The 15,952-nt window shown below is 48.6% G+C and overlaps 1 protein-coding gene across 1 annotated transcript; it reads right to left on the reverse strand.

Annotated features, from left to right (window-relative positions):
- Positions 1 to 2,508: 2,508 nt before the first annotated feature.
- Positions 2,509 to 15,466, reverse strand: FAF2 (Fas associated factor family member 2; the record flags this gene model as incomplete). Its single annotated transcript, XM_079542189.1, has 11 exons — positions 15,363 to 15,466; positions 10,198 to 10,266; positions 9,698 to 9,832; positions 8,969 to 9,045; positions 7,777 to 7,915; positions 6,370 to 6,455; positions 6,198 to 6,289; positions 4,579 to 4,756; positions 3,490 to 3,661; positions 3,119 to 3,262; positions 2,509 to 2,691 (listed from the first exon to the last, which is right to left on the reverse strand). Exons 1-11 carry the CDS (start codon positions 15,423 to 15,425, stop codon positions 2,509 to 2,511), a joined length of 1,338 nt encoding a protein of 445 aa, XP_079398315.1. The 5' UTR covers positions 15,426 to 15,466.
- Positions 15,467 to 15,952: the final 486 nt, after the last annotated feature.

Genomic DNA, 15,952 nt, shown 5'->3' on the forward strand with positions numbered 1-15,952 from the left:
CGGTGTCCACCCGGCCGATCGGGCGCGGAGGGCGGCGGGCGGCGGGAGGCGCGGCGCGATCGGTCGGCTCCCCTTTTGCCTCCCTTTCTCGGCCGCCCGCCCGCCGTGCCCGCCGTCGAGGCCCGGGCCGGGCGCTGCGGCTCCGCCGCGCCGCCGGCACCGCTGGGCTCGGTGCCCCCTGGGCAGGACCCCGGCCCTCCCCGTCCCTCGCTCAGTGACAGATAACCAAAGGAGTCCCCGTGCCGCGCGGCGGCCTCGCGCCCCGGAGACGCCCCCCCACGTCCCCTTCCGCCCTCGCGGTGCCCAGGGAGCCAGGAAAGCCTTACGGTCCTTTGACGGCGACTCGAAAGCTCACAGCTCGTGTGCTGCAGAATTTATTCCGATGAGCAGCTACAAGTATCATTTAAGAAGAATTACAAAAAAGAAAAAAAGAAAAAAAAAAAGAAAAAAAACCAACAAAAAAACGACCAAAAAAAAAAAAAAAAAAAAAAGAAAAAAATACTAAAAAAAAAACCCACAAAAAAAAAAAAAAAACAAAACCAACCAATTATTTAGGGTGTTTGTGATTGCTGACTGCGCTGTAGATACCACTGTTTACCAATGATTTCCTGTGGTGGGATAGTGGACTGTTTACTGTTCTATATACCAGTCCGTGGGCCTCCGGGGCGAGCGCCGCTCCCCGGCAGGTGCCAGGACGTGTGTTCTGTGTTAGAAAGTTTTTATATATATATATATATATATATATATAAATATATATATATAATTTTTTTTGCTCTGTTACTTGCACATTTTACAGTTACCTCATTTTTCCCATGTATGTATTTGAAAAAAGGCTAATATATAGAAAAAAAAAAAAAAGGTTCTTAAAGCTCTAAAAGTGTTTGGTTTTTTTTCCATTCCATTGGAATCATATTGGTTTTGTAGCATTTAACATAACTAGTATGTTGTATTATATATATGTGTATTATACTGATTGAAATTTTTAACAGATTTGTACTTTTTTTAAAATGAAAGTTGCTAGTTCTGCTTGACCAAGTAGTGCAATCATTATTTTTTTTAATGTTGTGGCTGATTTTGAGAGGGATATTCACTAATAAATGTATGATGTATACCAAGGCGCTGCGCCCGGCTGCTGTCGTGGTGTGGGCAGGCAGGGGCTGGGCTGGGCTGCCTGCAGGATCCCCCCTTCTCCAGCACGAGGAAGAGGCCCCGCCTGCTCTGCGGGCAGTTTGGCAGCCCAAGGCCGAAGGCAGAGCTGCTGCTGCTGCCATGGGCCCCACGGGCAGCAAGGGAACGGGCGTTCCTTTAGGAGAAAGGAGGAAGGTCTCTCCCTGTTGAAGAGGAACCAGGGTGCGCTCTGCAGCAACGTGAGCAAGGAGGGGCGTCCTCTTCTCCCCTGCATGCTTCGTGGAGGCTGCACCAAGTGAAACACCACGGCCACCCAACCCACAGAGAGCGGGAGGAGCCGTAGGGAAGGAGGAGGCCCTGCTCCCTCTCCCCGTGGCCAACAGCCCCAGCAGCAAGCCTCCCAGGCAGTAGGCTTATGCCCCCCTCCTTCAGCCCTCTGGGCTGCCCTTACTCCCCTCTGCCTCCATCAGGGACACCTGTCCCTGAGCAAACAACAGCTCTCCCTTCTACTCAGCCCAGGACATGGATGCTGCAGCCCAGCAGCAACCCCCACCACATCCCCCTCCCACTGCACACGCTACATTTGTCTTCAGCAGTTCTGCTGGCACATCATACCCAGTGACTGAAACGGTGGCCTCAAACCAGGCCAGAAGTTGGGCAAACCCACAGTGCTGGGAGCAGCAGCCATAGCAGCCCAGCAGGAGCTCCCTCCACCGCACTCTGTTGCAGCTGGGCAGCACGGTGGTGTGGTGTAAGCAGAAAGCATCGGCACAGACATGCTAGAGGCAGAGTTTATTACACTACGCAGGCTAAGAACCCTGGCAAGGTCCCACACAGGTAAGAATCGAACCAGCTCTTTATCAAAAAGTTAATACTATAGTCAACCCCATTCTCCTTTGGTCATTACAAAGCAAGAGAAATATTAAAAGAAAAGTATTTATACAGAGAGGGAAGCTGAAGAAATTCTGTCCAGCCCTTTCCCAAACCCCACTTCCAGCACATTCAGGTGCCTGGTCTTCTGGCTGGCAGGAGCAGCAGAGTATCAAATTCTCACAAGATATCGGGTTGTTGGGGTTTTATTATTATTGTCATCAATAAAAGCAATAATTACCAAGAGCTGCCATTCCTGTTCCTCCCCTAGGAAGGGAGAGGGGCAACACCACATCCCCTCCCTCTCTGCCCTCCGAGTGCAGGGGATGGCTGTGTACACGGGTGCGTGAGGACGTGCACACACTTCCTCTTGCCAGTGCGCACACACAGCACGGCTGGCACAGGCATTGTGGTCTCTGATCCCTCATTTGTACGCAGTCTTTAAAAAAAAATATTGTATTATAATAATAATATGAATTTCTCTTCCAATTTGTGTCTTCTGGAAAAATGTCAATCGTCCGTGAGGTCCTGCACAAAGAGGACTTCCGTGTGGCTGAGTCCGGCCTCCTGCAGCGTGGGTGGGTTGGGCCACTCCTCTGTAGGGAGGCAGGGCAGGACGCGGCGAGGGAAGTTGGCTTCAATCTGGAACTTCTCAGGGCTTTCTTTCAGGGAGAACAGGAAGTCGTGGATTACCTGGGAAAGAAGCACAGAAATAGCTGCCAGCCAGGGAAGCGATGGTGCAGCCAGAACGCATCCACGGTATCTCACAGGGGAGGAGTTAAGTTTGGAAATTCACACCATCTGCATTGTAGAAACAACGCAGCCATCATCTGAGCATGTGTGAAATCGGACTTGTCATGGAATACCATCTCTGTCTCTTCCTATACCCCTTATTTAACAGGGAGCAATGAGAGACTCAGCTTTTCAGAAGGGTATTTTTCTTCCATCTTTTTCCGTAATCTTTCTCTGCCAAATTGAAGAGGTTGGGTCCACAGACACCCTACTTACCCAGAAACAACTCTAAGCAAAGGCCAATGGAACAAAAGCTTTGTCAAGCCACTTGTGGAACCTCTCAACCCAATCCACAACGAGAAGCCCGTCAGCTCTGCCCCAAGCTCACCGTCAATGACTGTGTGAAGTGGAATCGCCGCTCCACTCTGGAATCGTTAGGCAGCTTGAAAATGATCTTCACACTCTCTGGGTCATCAGGATGTGGCTCAGGAGGAAGGCATTCCGACTTCCGTTCCTTCTCCTCCTGCAGCGTCTGCAAAGTACAAAGTGAGGAAGGAGCAAAGCAGCACTGCGTGTGCACCAAGCTGACCTTTTTGCTTGTCCCTGGCAGCACAGCTGCTCCAGGCTTGGAGGATACACGAACCCAAAGGCAAGACTAGCGACTCCAGTCTGACAGGAAAGTCCTACTGCAGACGCTGCTCCTACACACAGTGAGCATCCAAAAGATGTCAGCCTCTCCAGCAGTCAGTTTGCACTCACCTGTCGCCGTCTCTCCTCTGCCAGTTTTTGCTGCTGCACTTCCTCCTCCTTTTTCTTCTTTCTCTCCCGTTCTTCCTTCTTCTTACGTTCTTTTTCCTGGTCTGCACGCAAGGATGCCAAATAAGCCTCATCTTGCTGCTGTCTCAGTACTTGGGTTTGGTTCCTCTCTTCCCTACAAACACGAGCAGGAAGTGATCAGGACTAGCAGGCCAAATAATGAAGGCAAAGCAGGCTGATAGCACAGCCTCAAATTCTCAGGAGCACATACGTCAGGTAATAATTCATTTAGAGTGCACAGTACCATGAACTCCTAGAAGGCAAGCTGAGTCTCTGCACTCCCTGGCACACAAACTCCTCCCCTAGGTTGAGTTGAGATTAATTGAGCAAAAGATTTGTCACCCACTGCAGTCTGGCAGAACAGACAGATACCATATAAGCAGTGGCTATAATGTCAGCACCACACTTTACACTCCCCAGGGCTTTCTCTCCATCAGATTAACTCCTCGTTCATTCTAGAAGCCAGGAGCATCAACATGTGCTATGGGATCCTCCACAGAGAAGGGACAGACAGGAAACCAGAAGGTGACATCCCACAATGGAGAGCCTGCAAATTATTCCTACAGTTATCAGGGACAGGAGCTCACGTTAGCAAGGCACCAGCGGCAATGCAGCAAATGCTGTTAGAATTCGTGACAGCCAGCCTAGGCAGCACCACTCAAAAAGAAGCTGGCTGCAAACACCAGCTCTCCTCCAGCTCCTTCCTTCCTGCTTGGCTTCTGCTGACTATTTCTGACCTTTACCTGCAGCTCCAGCACACTGCAGGTTTGCTCCAGTTGCAGAGAACAGTAGAACAGTCAGCCTCACCTCTCAGTAGCGGGCCTGTATGGGCAACACACCAAACTCCCCAGCTACAGGGTCTCCTGAACTTATAGACCAGTGCTGCCACTGGGAAAAGGAGAGATCGTGGGCTGCGCTCCAGAACTGCAGACACTGACCTACGTGTCTACATAGAGCATCTGGGGGGAGGGAGGGGGCAGAGCAGAGCCGGCCTTTGTAAGCCTGCATTACTGCAGCTCGGTCCTGTCATACCTTTCCAGGCGTTCAGACACCAGGTATGTCTGGTTGGCATCCATGATGAACATGAGTTGATTAATAAGGTCGTCAGCCTGGATGAGGCCTTCCAGCCGCCCAACTACAGTCATCCTGCGATCTTTCAGCATGATCACAGCCAGGAATGGATACGTGTTCTCCCGCAGAGCCTGGGAAACTGGAAGATAGGCACAATCATCATCCCTTCCAGAAGGATCAGCAAGGAGTACAGCACAAATGTTTTCATCACAGCGGCCTGGGAGAGCAGATTCCAGAGCCACTATCTCTTCCAAAGCAGAAAAAGCCACAGGTTTCCTTTTGTCAACCAAAACCTGACAAAATAGCAGAACAAGGTGACTTGGAACATAGCCACCAAGAGGATAAAAAACAAAAACAAAACCAACAGCACACACCAGAACAACTTTCAAGTTCTAAAATGTTTCTTGAATGTAAGTAAGAAATAAAGTGCTCTGAACGGACATTCACAACAGGACAAGAAGTTCTGGGTTTAAACTGCAGGAAGAAAAACACAGGGAAGAGTTTGCTGTTATTAAGGATGGCTACGCTCTGGAAGACACTGTAATGGGGAAGAATGTTCATCGTAGACATTTCAGAACAAAATTAGCTAATCTCTGCCAGAGACAGACCATCCTGAGGCAGGGGGGTTTAAGTTCAGCTTTCATATATGACTAATGGCAGGCAAACCTTTCCCACAGCTGACCACCCCCTCCTCAGAATATGCACAGCACGTCACACAGCTCAGAATCATCACTACTGATGGAGCCTTCCAAACTAAACCTGAGCACCCTACGGACTGCAGCCCCAATCCCTCCCATCCCAGCTTTCTGGACTGTGACTCTCAAGAACTGCAGCCATGAAACTGCAGTGAGTAAAAGAATGCCTGCTTAGAAAGCCAGACTCTGAGGGAGTTGACAGCTGGTAGCAGAACTATGAAGAAAGGAATAACACAGATTTAGCAGCAGAACTCCCAGCCTCTTGCCATGAACCAGGAGGGGTCAGAAGAAACACAGGAGGCACAGACAGAACTTTGGGAAAAGGCTCAGTTTACTTTAAGATCCCACTGTAAACGCTGGCAGGCCAGGCATCAACAACCCTGGAAAGACAGTACTTAAAGACCTCAGTGTGGACTGTTGAGGAGTCAAAAAGACTGTGTGTGGAGTAAAGGTGGCTCTCAGCAAGAGAAAGAACATACCCAACAAGTCACTCCTGGCCTAAGGCATAATCTGAACAGCATTAAGAGCAATGCTAGTTAGATACTTATTTCTGCACTCAGTTTAATCCTGGGCACACACCCACCAACTCCCATTAACAAGCCACTGAGAGCAGCTTAAATGCCTGCAGTTAAGTACATGCAACTAGGACTGCCCAGAAACATAAGGAACAGTCGAGGTGAAGAGTAGTAGGTATTCCCCTGCAATTAACCAGGCCCTATGAGATACCACACAAAAAACAGCATGTAGTTTCCCATACACTCCTGTAAGGTTCTCCTCTTCTTGCACAGAAACCAACAGAGCGTTTCAAACATGTCAATGTGTCAGAGAGCACTTGGCCTGTCCCAAGGTCACAGGACAGGTAAAGCCGAGGAGGGGCACACTCACCTCTGTATCCCTCTGGTTTGTTGGTTGAGCAAGCCCAGAAGAGCATTCTAGTGTTTATGAGGGCGACCACCTCAGGTACGCACAGCGTATTGCTGGTGGATGAGAAGAGATTATGTGAGTAAATGTGCATTTAGGGACCCAGGACAACAGTTTGGAAAACATTCCTACCTACCGGCAGAATTCATCCGTGTCTTGGTGGTCATCTCCATGAAGATAAACCAACAGGAAGCGCAGCTCCCGCTTGGCATCATTCAGTGCCTTGGCATAAAAGCAGAGCAGATTAAGTTACAGGGTCTCCAGGGAAAGCAGCGCCCACAAGACTTGTGTGAAACAACTTGGCAACGTTCACCTGGGTCATTACTCTGCCAATAACCGCTTTTAACGAGGCATCAAATGGAGGATGAACATACCAGACTGTCCAACTCAACCCTCATTTAAGAGGGCTACAACTACGCTCTTCCACATTCCTTTCAGGATGTGGCTTTGGAAAACACTGACCGCAGAGCCAGGTACACAGCTGTGCAAATTGACACCCCTGCACCTCCCCACCAGGCTCAGCTGGCACCAAACAACCGTCCTTCATGCCTCAGACTCACAGCAGGTAAGGCTGAGCTTTCCACTACAGCCTGTACAGGATGTAGCCAGACCACAACAAATGAAAAGGTAACATTAAAAAAAACAAACAAAAAGAAAAGAGGCCAACTCAATAATGCTGTGGGCCCCAACAAAACACACTCAGCAACAGAACTTTTTGCATACAGTCTCTGGATTCCACCCACCCAGGAGCATTTCTTAACAAGGCCACACAATAAGTGTACAATAGACTCCTTGTTTTACTGGCATTGAGTTTTGGTAGCCTAACCATTCCATGGTTATTTAAGTTTGGATTCCAGGCAAGACAGAGGGGCCTAGAAGAGCTGTGGAGGCAGCAAGCTCCATCACTGTGCAGCACGGAGCAGACAGACACCACATTCTTCTTTGGCACTTGGGAAGCAGCGCCGATCCAACTGCCTGCTGCAGTGCTCAGCAGGAGGCCCTTCTCTCAGCCAGACAGAGAAGCTGCAGCAGAGGCAGCACCCACAGGGCCATCCTTTGTTACCAGAGAGCACCACCAGCCACACGTAGCCTTTGGAACTCTCACCTCACATTATTTCTCGAGCGGCTCCCTCTTTCAGTATTGAGGCCTTGCACCAAGTTCTGGAGTTGCATTATGATACAAGCCCAGGCAACCAATCCCAATTTGGTGAACAGAAGGACAGACTCTGGCACACCACATCAGTTTACAAAAACTAAGACAGGATTACAAAGAATGGCTGTTGGCTACAGAGCCCTACAGACGGTCGAGGAACAGTCAGCGCAGCTTCGCTTTCCAACTTTGCAGGCTTGGCACATCATCAAGCTGGCAGACACTTGTTTTCTAATACACTTGTTCACTAGCTCTCCCAGTACTCTGCTGAAGAGTTTGGAGACAAAACATTGGACTTTGAGAAGTGGTTTTGCCACATAGGCTCCGATACCATGCGGTACAATCCCCACTCGTCACCTCCCTCATATCCACACGCTGACACGTGACACTGACCTGGCTGTAAGTGCCCTGGTAGAAGACGGGGTGTATCCTCCCATATTTTTCCTCAAACATGTGAATAAATGAAATAATGTCACCCACTGGGTCAGTAACCCGACTACGAGGATCAGGACGTATAAAACGCAGAGCAAACCTAGGAAGGAAGCAAAGCACACTGGAAATTCAGCTCACTGACTTTCTGAAGAACAGGTTTTCTTTTCCACAAACAATCGCTGGCATTCATAAGAAGGGAAAACATCACAGTTGAGTCCCTTGAACGTTTATAATTAAAATTCAAATTGCACCTGCTCCAAAATGACACCACTGCAACAGAAAGGCCCCAGTCAAATATCTCGTTTCAGACATCAGCAAGTATCTGATTTTTGGGTGATTAGCAGTTTTAATTTCCTCTAAAGCATCAGGCATAATCCACACCAACAGCGTAAGGCCTGAGGAATTCATTTGAAGGTGGGCTGTTAGAAGCAATAGCTTTTTCCAGGTAACATTGAAAACTGCACTTCTGCTATTCCAAGACCAACAATTCCAGAGCACAAAGAGCTGCAGTAAGAGATTGCTACGTGAGGACTACAATGAAGTAGGGCTGAAAAGTCCTAAGTGCACCACAGGTACCACTCTTGTTTAGTTTCTACGTCATTGTATAGAAGTTATACTGAAGACAAAAAGCCTTCAAGGGAAAAAATAATATGAAGTTAAAAAAAGAAATGCAGATAGCAGGAGTGCTCAACAGTCATCACCTTTCAACATTCCCTTTTCTCTCGACTGATTGCACAAAGAGGTAACATGAACAAGCAGCTACAGACACCAGAGGAGAAAAACAACCTGGTTCACAGTTGAGGTTTTACTTCAAATAACACAGATCAGCACAGGTTAACCTGGAGCCTGGCCCAGCAGCACAGTTTGACACCACCTTCTGCCTCTCTTCCACACTCAAACTGCAAAGTCACGTGGAGTTGAAATCCCACTTAAATATTTCACTTCCTGAGTCACAGAGCACTCATTTTTTTCCTGTAGCACATTTTCTTTCTTGCCAGGGGCTCAACAACACTGCACATTAAGCCAGCTGAGCAAACAAACAGGAATGTTCATCTGTCATGAGAGTTAAAGAGATCCAAGCGACAGAGGTACAGCCAAATCTGAGTGTGCCTTGATGCAATCAACACATGAGTCAGCAGAAAGAAGTGCTTACCTAAATATATCAAGTAATGTGTAATAGGTAAATCGGAATGGAAGCATTATGAAGTAGTAACCCCATCCTAAAAGGCCCTGCAATCACAAAAGAAAGAATTAGAACAGTGGAAACACCGTACAGACCAGCATCAAGCACAAGGCATACAGAGTACAGAGGCTCAAATCATCACACAAAAACACGACCTCAGCAACACTTTATGGCTTTGAAAAAGCTCAATTTTAAGTGATTAATAGGCCTACCAGGAATTCAAAGTAACACTTCTGAGAACTGGTGTGACTACCTCACTAAGCAATAGTTTTACACTCAGTAGTTCTCTCAGCTGTACACACAGAGCGATTAATGGCAGTCTTGGAAGGGCAAATAAATTGTGACACACAAATGCAAATAACTGAAAACTTGAGAGCTGGAGCTTTTTATGGGGTCTGAAAAGAAAGATCATCACTGCCATCAAGGGGGGATAACTCTTCATCCCAGCAGAACCTATGGACAGGGAAGACATTCTATGACCCGAGAAAGGCTGCCTCATTGTGAATTACACAACAGAGAAAATGGCCACAGAAGTAACAGTGGCTGAAGGAGTTGCCCTACATTTTGTTTTTAGAAGAAAAAACACTCAGGAAGGAGATAACAGCTTATAAAGAAAACAATTCCCTTCCCTATTTGTATGTCCTGTCGTTCACAGAGCAAAGAAAGAAACAAGACAAAATCCTCTGTAAGATAACTTGCCCTTGGCTGCGGCCTTGAAACAACATAGCTGTAGATCCTGTGGTCTGCTGTATTGACCTGCAGCGGCCGAGATGGAGGTGGGTTAAAGACACTTGGGACACCTTCTTGCTCATTTAACCGGTCCTGTACAGCTGCCTTTAAGACAAGGAAGAGCAAAGAAACATTTCAGACAATTAAGGGTACAGAATATATGAATATTTTGGACACCAACAATAAGTAGCATTTACCCACAGACCCAGAGCACTCCAAGTGCAACTCAATAGTTCCTTCTTCGTAGAAAACCTCCTCCATGACAGCCCATATGTGCACACTACAGGGAAGTACACAGCACCAGCCAAGCCACTGCAGCTCTAAGAGCTCTGCTGCATAGTTCTGACATTGGCTCTCCAGCAGCATCACAATATCGTTGTAGCAAGTTAGTAGTATAAATTCAGGGGCTAAAAGATGAAGTGTCACTGTGAGGAAGCCGTTCCCACCCTGAAGCTCATGTGAAGCAGTACCTCTATGTTCCAGTTGTGCTGCTCCAGCGTGTGACGACATTGGTCCATGGACTCTATGCCAGTCAAGTCCTAAAGAAGGAGAATAAAAGCAACTGAGCGCCACGGAAGCCTGTCTTACAGCACAGCCCTTCTGCAGGGTGCAGCTGGTGATGACTGCACACAAGGCAGGAACTTGACATACATCCTCATGTGCAATTTTATTGCGCCTTGCGCTCCTGTTAGTTGTCAGCATCCCCTTTTACTTCCACTTCCATCTTCCTGATTCCTTGCTTCCCTTTAAAGCCTCTGAAGCCATCTCGACAAGCTGACCATTTAGAATTCACTGAATCAGGACTTGCTGGAGGACAGAGTCTACATTCCCACTGTCTCTGCCATTCAAGTGTTCCACACCAAGTGACACCATGGACAAATGCCCCATTGAGTGTCTGAGCTCAATTCCAACTTTTGAGCATTTCCTGGCTACTTTCTCACAATGTCTGAACAGATCTCTATCTTCTCCCCATCCACTGGGCAGAAATCATTCTGCTGGACAGAACTGGGCTGTTCAAAGCGTTGTTAACCACGTATTTGCAGTCGCTAGGAAAGCACTTCATATCACTGCACAGTAGCATACATTTATGAAAATAGTATTTATATTGCAAAGCCTTTCAATGGAAAGCTGCACAGTGAACATCATCGATAAAAGGACATCTTGGAAGATGTGGGATCTACCCAATTGTCTGATTCAACAATGGAGGCACACTGTGGGTACTTCAAAAACTTTGCAGACTTCTGATCACCGCTCCTTGACGCCCCTGCAATTCTGCTGCACTCGCAGAGCTCAGATAATTCACACCTCATTCACATCTCTGCCTCTCAGGACTATCTGTGGGCACTACTAACAGGGCTTCCTTTTTAAATTATGAAAAGTGCAGTAGCAGTTTTTGATCAGAAAACAGCACCAAAACAACAGCCATCCACAGCTATCGACAAACCTTTAATGAACGCGCTCTCTGCAGCGCCTGGCAGACTTACTGAGCTTCCCAGCGCCTTCCATGAGGCTAACTGCAGCCCCTCCTGGCCATCGCTACAGCAACTGCCATGCTGATGGTCTGATCCCTCCAGCTCCTGAAATGGCACAACTCCACAGAGGTGCAGCTACTCTTCTTCCTTGCTGTCTGAATACATGCTCTCAACATGAAACAGAGGCGACAAAGCCACCCAAATGCCACTCTTCTGATCAGCAAAGCCACACCGCAAAATGCTGCAGGGCAAGAGTAAGAAATCCCCTGTGCAAGGGCAACTAACAGCTGAACGCCTTTTGAACGGTACTTCGATGTGCTCTGTGAGACACAAGGATGTTCAGGATGTGCTGGAAGCCATGGGTTGTTCACAACAACCTGCACACACCACCAAGGCAGTTCAACTGCCAATCACACAGAGCTGGCTGCGAGATACTGATAGAGTCATCCATGCTTAGCCACTGGTAACTGTTTTCTCTTCTACAGTTACTGTGTCACCACAGCAGCGGATGAGAGACTTGACACAACATTTCCCATGCCGCTTGTGGCAGTTCTGAGAATCTTGAGGCTATTCTGCCAACTCTTACCCACACAGGGAAGAAATGGGTATGCATTTATATCACCAACACTAAGGGAATAAAGCACCTTCACATCAGTCACTAACTGATATTTGCCTCCTCACTGCTAGTCTCTCATTAGCGCCTTCCTTCAAAGAAGAAAGATACAGTATCCTGTAGTTAAAAATAAAGTTAATCCCATTGAATTAGTGCTCTCATACAGAAACCTCCATACAAGCGTAGGTCCAAGCCCGAGACAAAGGATAATAATATTTAGAAGACAAAACACTGTATCCAACAGAAGGCAGGAAAGCTCAGCGTTACCTTCTCCAACACCCCTCAGGGCAGAACGCTGTTCCACAACACACCCAGCTGCTGCTGGATGCCATTATTTGTATCTCTCACCATTGAGACGCTGCTCAGAAGCCCAGAAATCTCCTTAATACCCAAGTAGTGAAAAATGCAATTCCACACTTCAAAGACCACAGGAATATCCCTGCTGGACAAAGGTTGTATGCTAGACTTATGAACTCGCACCCTCTGCAGATATGCTCCTGTGTTGAAACGCTGCACAAAAGACACAAACCTGCAGGCCTCTAACTGGCACTGCTCTGAATTCCCAGCCCCGGAGAAAAGCCCACAAAATCAGGTTCCCAACAGTAAGGAATATCTGTCTTCAAGCAGCAAGAAAGCCTTTAGCAAGAGAATTTCTCCTTGCATATCACAGCAAACGCATTTAGGAAAGATGTGATCGATACACGACGCACTGGGTGGTACAGATCTCTGGAGTGTCTGTTTCCTCTTCTTCTTCAAAGAAGAGGTTTTCAGCCCCAAATGCTTGATTTTCCCTAGCTGAAGTTAGAGATGGTATCGTGAGCACTAACTTTGTCCTTTGCAAACAGCACTCCTTTTCTTTGCATTAGCATGAGTACAACAGACATCAGCCCGAAGGTAATGGGCACAGATCAATAGTGCAGTCCTGCAAATGCTGCTCTGCTGTTCCTTCTGCCTCCCAAATGGAACTGCACCACCACAGCTTTCTTAAGCAGCTCACGTGAAGTTTCTCTCTACAGATGTCAAGACTGCCAAATCCTGACAGATGAAAATTTAGATGCTTTAATTTTGTTTATATTAGCCAAGAATTCAGCAGGAAATGGGAAACCGAAAGTAAGCAAGAGTGATTTGCTGCTTTTACTTCATGTTTGTCCCCATCATCGCTCCATGTAACATGCTGGTTTTTAAGCACACCATTCACCTATCACAGCAGGGTGGCAGGTGACCAGCCTATGGCAGCCCTGACCGTAGGAAGATGCTGCTGCTTTGACAGCTGTGCCAGTACAAGTATTTACACGTGCACTACCAAAACACATCATGCAAACATCAGCGGAGTTAATGCAGAGTACGCATGCAAATTGTACCATTGTGTATTTAAGCAGTACAGTAACCCAACTGATAACCCAACTGACTCAGGCCAGAAGCAGGCATCCATTTTTCTCCCTTGGAAACGGTGATTTCCAGCACAAGGGCAGACAGTGAAGGACAGTGGTATCTTCAACCAGAGCACCTGTTTATTGGTGAATGACAGCAGTTCTTTCTCCACACTTGGCTCTTAAATGTAATACTACTGAGGGCCTCCTGCTATTGCTTTCCTCACCGTTGCCACCTCTTCTCTCTTAATTCCTTCTGCTTTATTTACACGGCTGTGGCATGCCTTCTGTGAAAGTACAAAGCTCTGCCACCACAGAACTCTGCACGCATTACGATGACAGTGCATTACAAACAGTGCTCCTTCAGGCAGCCCCACACTTTCTTGGAGTGGCAACCCCTGAAAAGTTTACAAGCAGTAGCAGCATACAAATGACTTTTAGCAAGACAGAGCCATCCTCCCCATACAGTAGGTGCTACTGCATACACAATTCTAGCTAAAGAAAAAAAAAAAAGTATCACCAGGATTCAGCTATTGCACAGCCCCAGGGAAAAGCTAAGCCTGCGCACCCGAGCAGACGGGGCAGCGGGATGCTGGTGTTGAAGCCTTCTGGACTTCATCTCTCACATCAGGCTCCACACAGTTTGATAACTGCCAGTTTTCTCCCCTTTGTAGTCGAAGTGTTTCTCCATGTTCTCAAACCAGGGCTCAACAGGAAGCTGGACTGAAATATGGATCCTCCTCCTGAGTCCCCAGACTGCTCTCCATGGTAATACCAGGTAGAGGGAGGAAATGCACGGGATTCTTTCATTTCACAGCTGCCCACAGGGCTTTGAAAATAGCAACAGGGAAATTGATGAGTGCAGCTGGTCCTATCTGTCCAGATTCAGCAGGTTAAGCACTGCAATGTATTACTGTAAAAGCTTCCCTCCAGCTCCTTTTGCTTATACATGTGATGCACAAGGCAACAGCTTAAGCTTTATACACTTACCAGGGAGACAGTAATACCAGGAAAACAATTTCTAATGCTCTTGCACCTCATTCATCTCTAAATTAAGATTGCCCGACACGCTAAATGTGGGGTAAGCATTGAGACAGAACCTCTGTATTTAAAAAAAAAAAAAGTCAATCAAAGTTAAGGTTATAGAAAAACACCGCAGTAGATTATTTCAGGAGGTTGTTCGATCCTCCTGGCTATGAGATAAAGGTTGGGAAACTGTCAGGAACAATGAGGAGCATTTGCACCTAGATCAGCCAAGGAAAGCAGGACTGGATGCCTCCAGGGACCCTTTAATCTACAGGTACCCACTGAGATACTATCTTAAAAAAAAAAAAAAAAAAAAAAAAAAAAAATCAATACAGAAATATAAGACAAAAAATATATATACATTTATAAAAGCTGCAGTCACATAACACCAAATGATGCCTTATAGTTCAAAAACAAACCTAAGACACCTGACAGTAGTTCTCATTGGCCAACAACAAAACAGACGAATTACTTTTCCCTGAGCAGCCGCACTGGTTCAGCTTTGGGGCAGGTTTCTCTCCAGCAAACACATCTGCAGGTTGCCTCTTGTGGGTCCCCTGCAAACCAGAGGTTAAGCGACTAGCCCACGTAATGCAGCAAGCAGTGAGATCAGATCACTGCACTCTCCAGGGGCCTTCCCCAGCAGGCATTACCACACCGAGTGCGTCAGGTACAGCTCTCTCAGAAGCTGGGCTCCATAGAAACTCACAGGCTAATTGAGCATGCCAGGAAGGACCTGCCACTCACCACTACCAAGAAAGGGACAATTTCAGATCTCCTAATTGAAACGGCCAGGACTGGCCGCGTTGCTCTGCCCGCACGGAGGCAGCGGGTTCACTCAGCATTCATTTCCTGCCTCGCCAACGAGCGCTGATCAAACACCATTGATAACGAAGCACTGGGGGCACAGCCCGTAGCGAAGCCCCCGACTGGCAGAGTCGAGGGACGCACGATCCCCAAGGGAGTCCCGCGCCGAACATCCCCACCCTCGCCAGGGAACGGGGGCTCTCCCCTCTCGCCCCCAGCCCAGCCCGGGCCCGGCACCCCGTACGGCCGGACTCTCCCCCGGCAGAGCCCTCCTGAGCCCCCAGCAGCGGAGCAGGACGGCAGTATCCCGGCGGCGGCGGAGCAGGCCCATGCCCCCTGTACAGCACCTGGAATTGCAGCAGCTTCTCGGTCTGCTCTGCCGTCAGCTCCCGCTCCTCAGGCGCCGCCATTTTCCTCCGCCTCTGACCCGCCGCTCCGTCACCCTCCGGAAGTGACGCCGCCCACTCGCACTTCCGCGAGGCTCAGCGGCCAGCTGCCGTTCGTCTGTCGTGACCGGAAGTACACGAACACGTTCCGGAAATAGCCGAAGCGCGCTCGGAGCTCTCCGGAAATACCCGAAACCCATTCACGGGGACCGCGTGCTTGACGATCCCTATTGGTACACGAAGGGTCCCGAAAGAACCGTTCGGCTATTTCCGGAGACGGCCGAGAGTGGCAGCCGCCTGCGTCTGTAGGCACGGGAGCGGGGCCAGGCCAAGACGCGGTGCGGAGCCCCCCAGCAGCAACGTGCCGGTCCGGCAGCGGGGCGGCCCGCCGGCGCTCCCCGGGCCGGTTCTACCCACTCCCTCGTCTGCGGGCGTTGGCCCCACCCAAGATGGCGGAGGCGGAGCCCCCACCAAGATGGCGGCCACCAGCCGCCTGTGCCGCGGGGCTCCGAGCGTACGGAACCCGGTGGGGCCTCGGCCGGCCCCGAGCT

This window comes from Tetrao urogallus (assembly GCF_951394365.1).
Source record: "Tetrao urogallus genome assembly, chromosome: 14".
NCBI lineage: Eukaryota > Metazoa > Chordata > Aves > Galliformes > Phasianidae > Tetrao > Tetrao urogallus.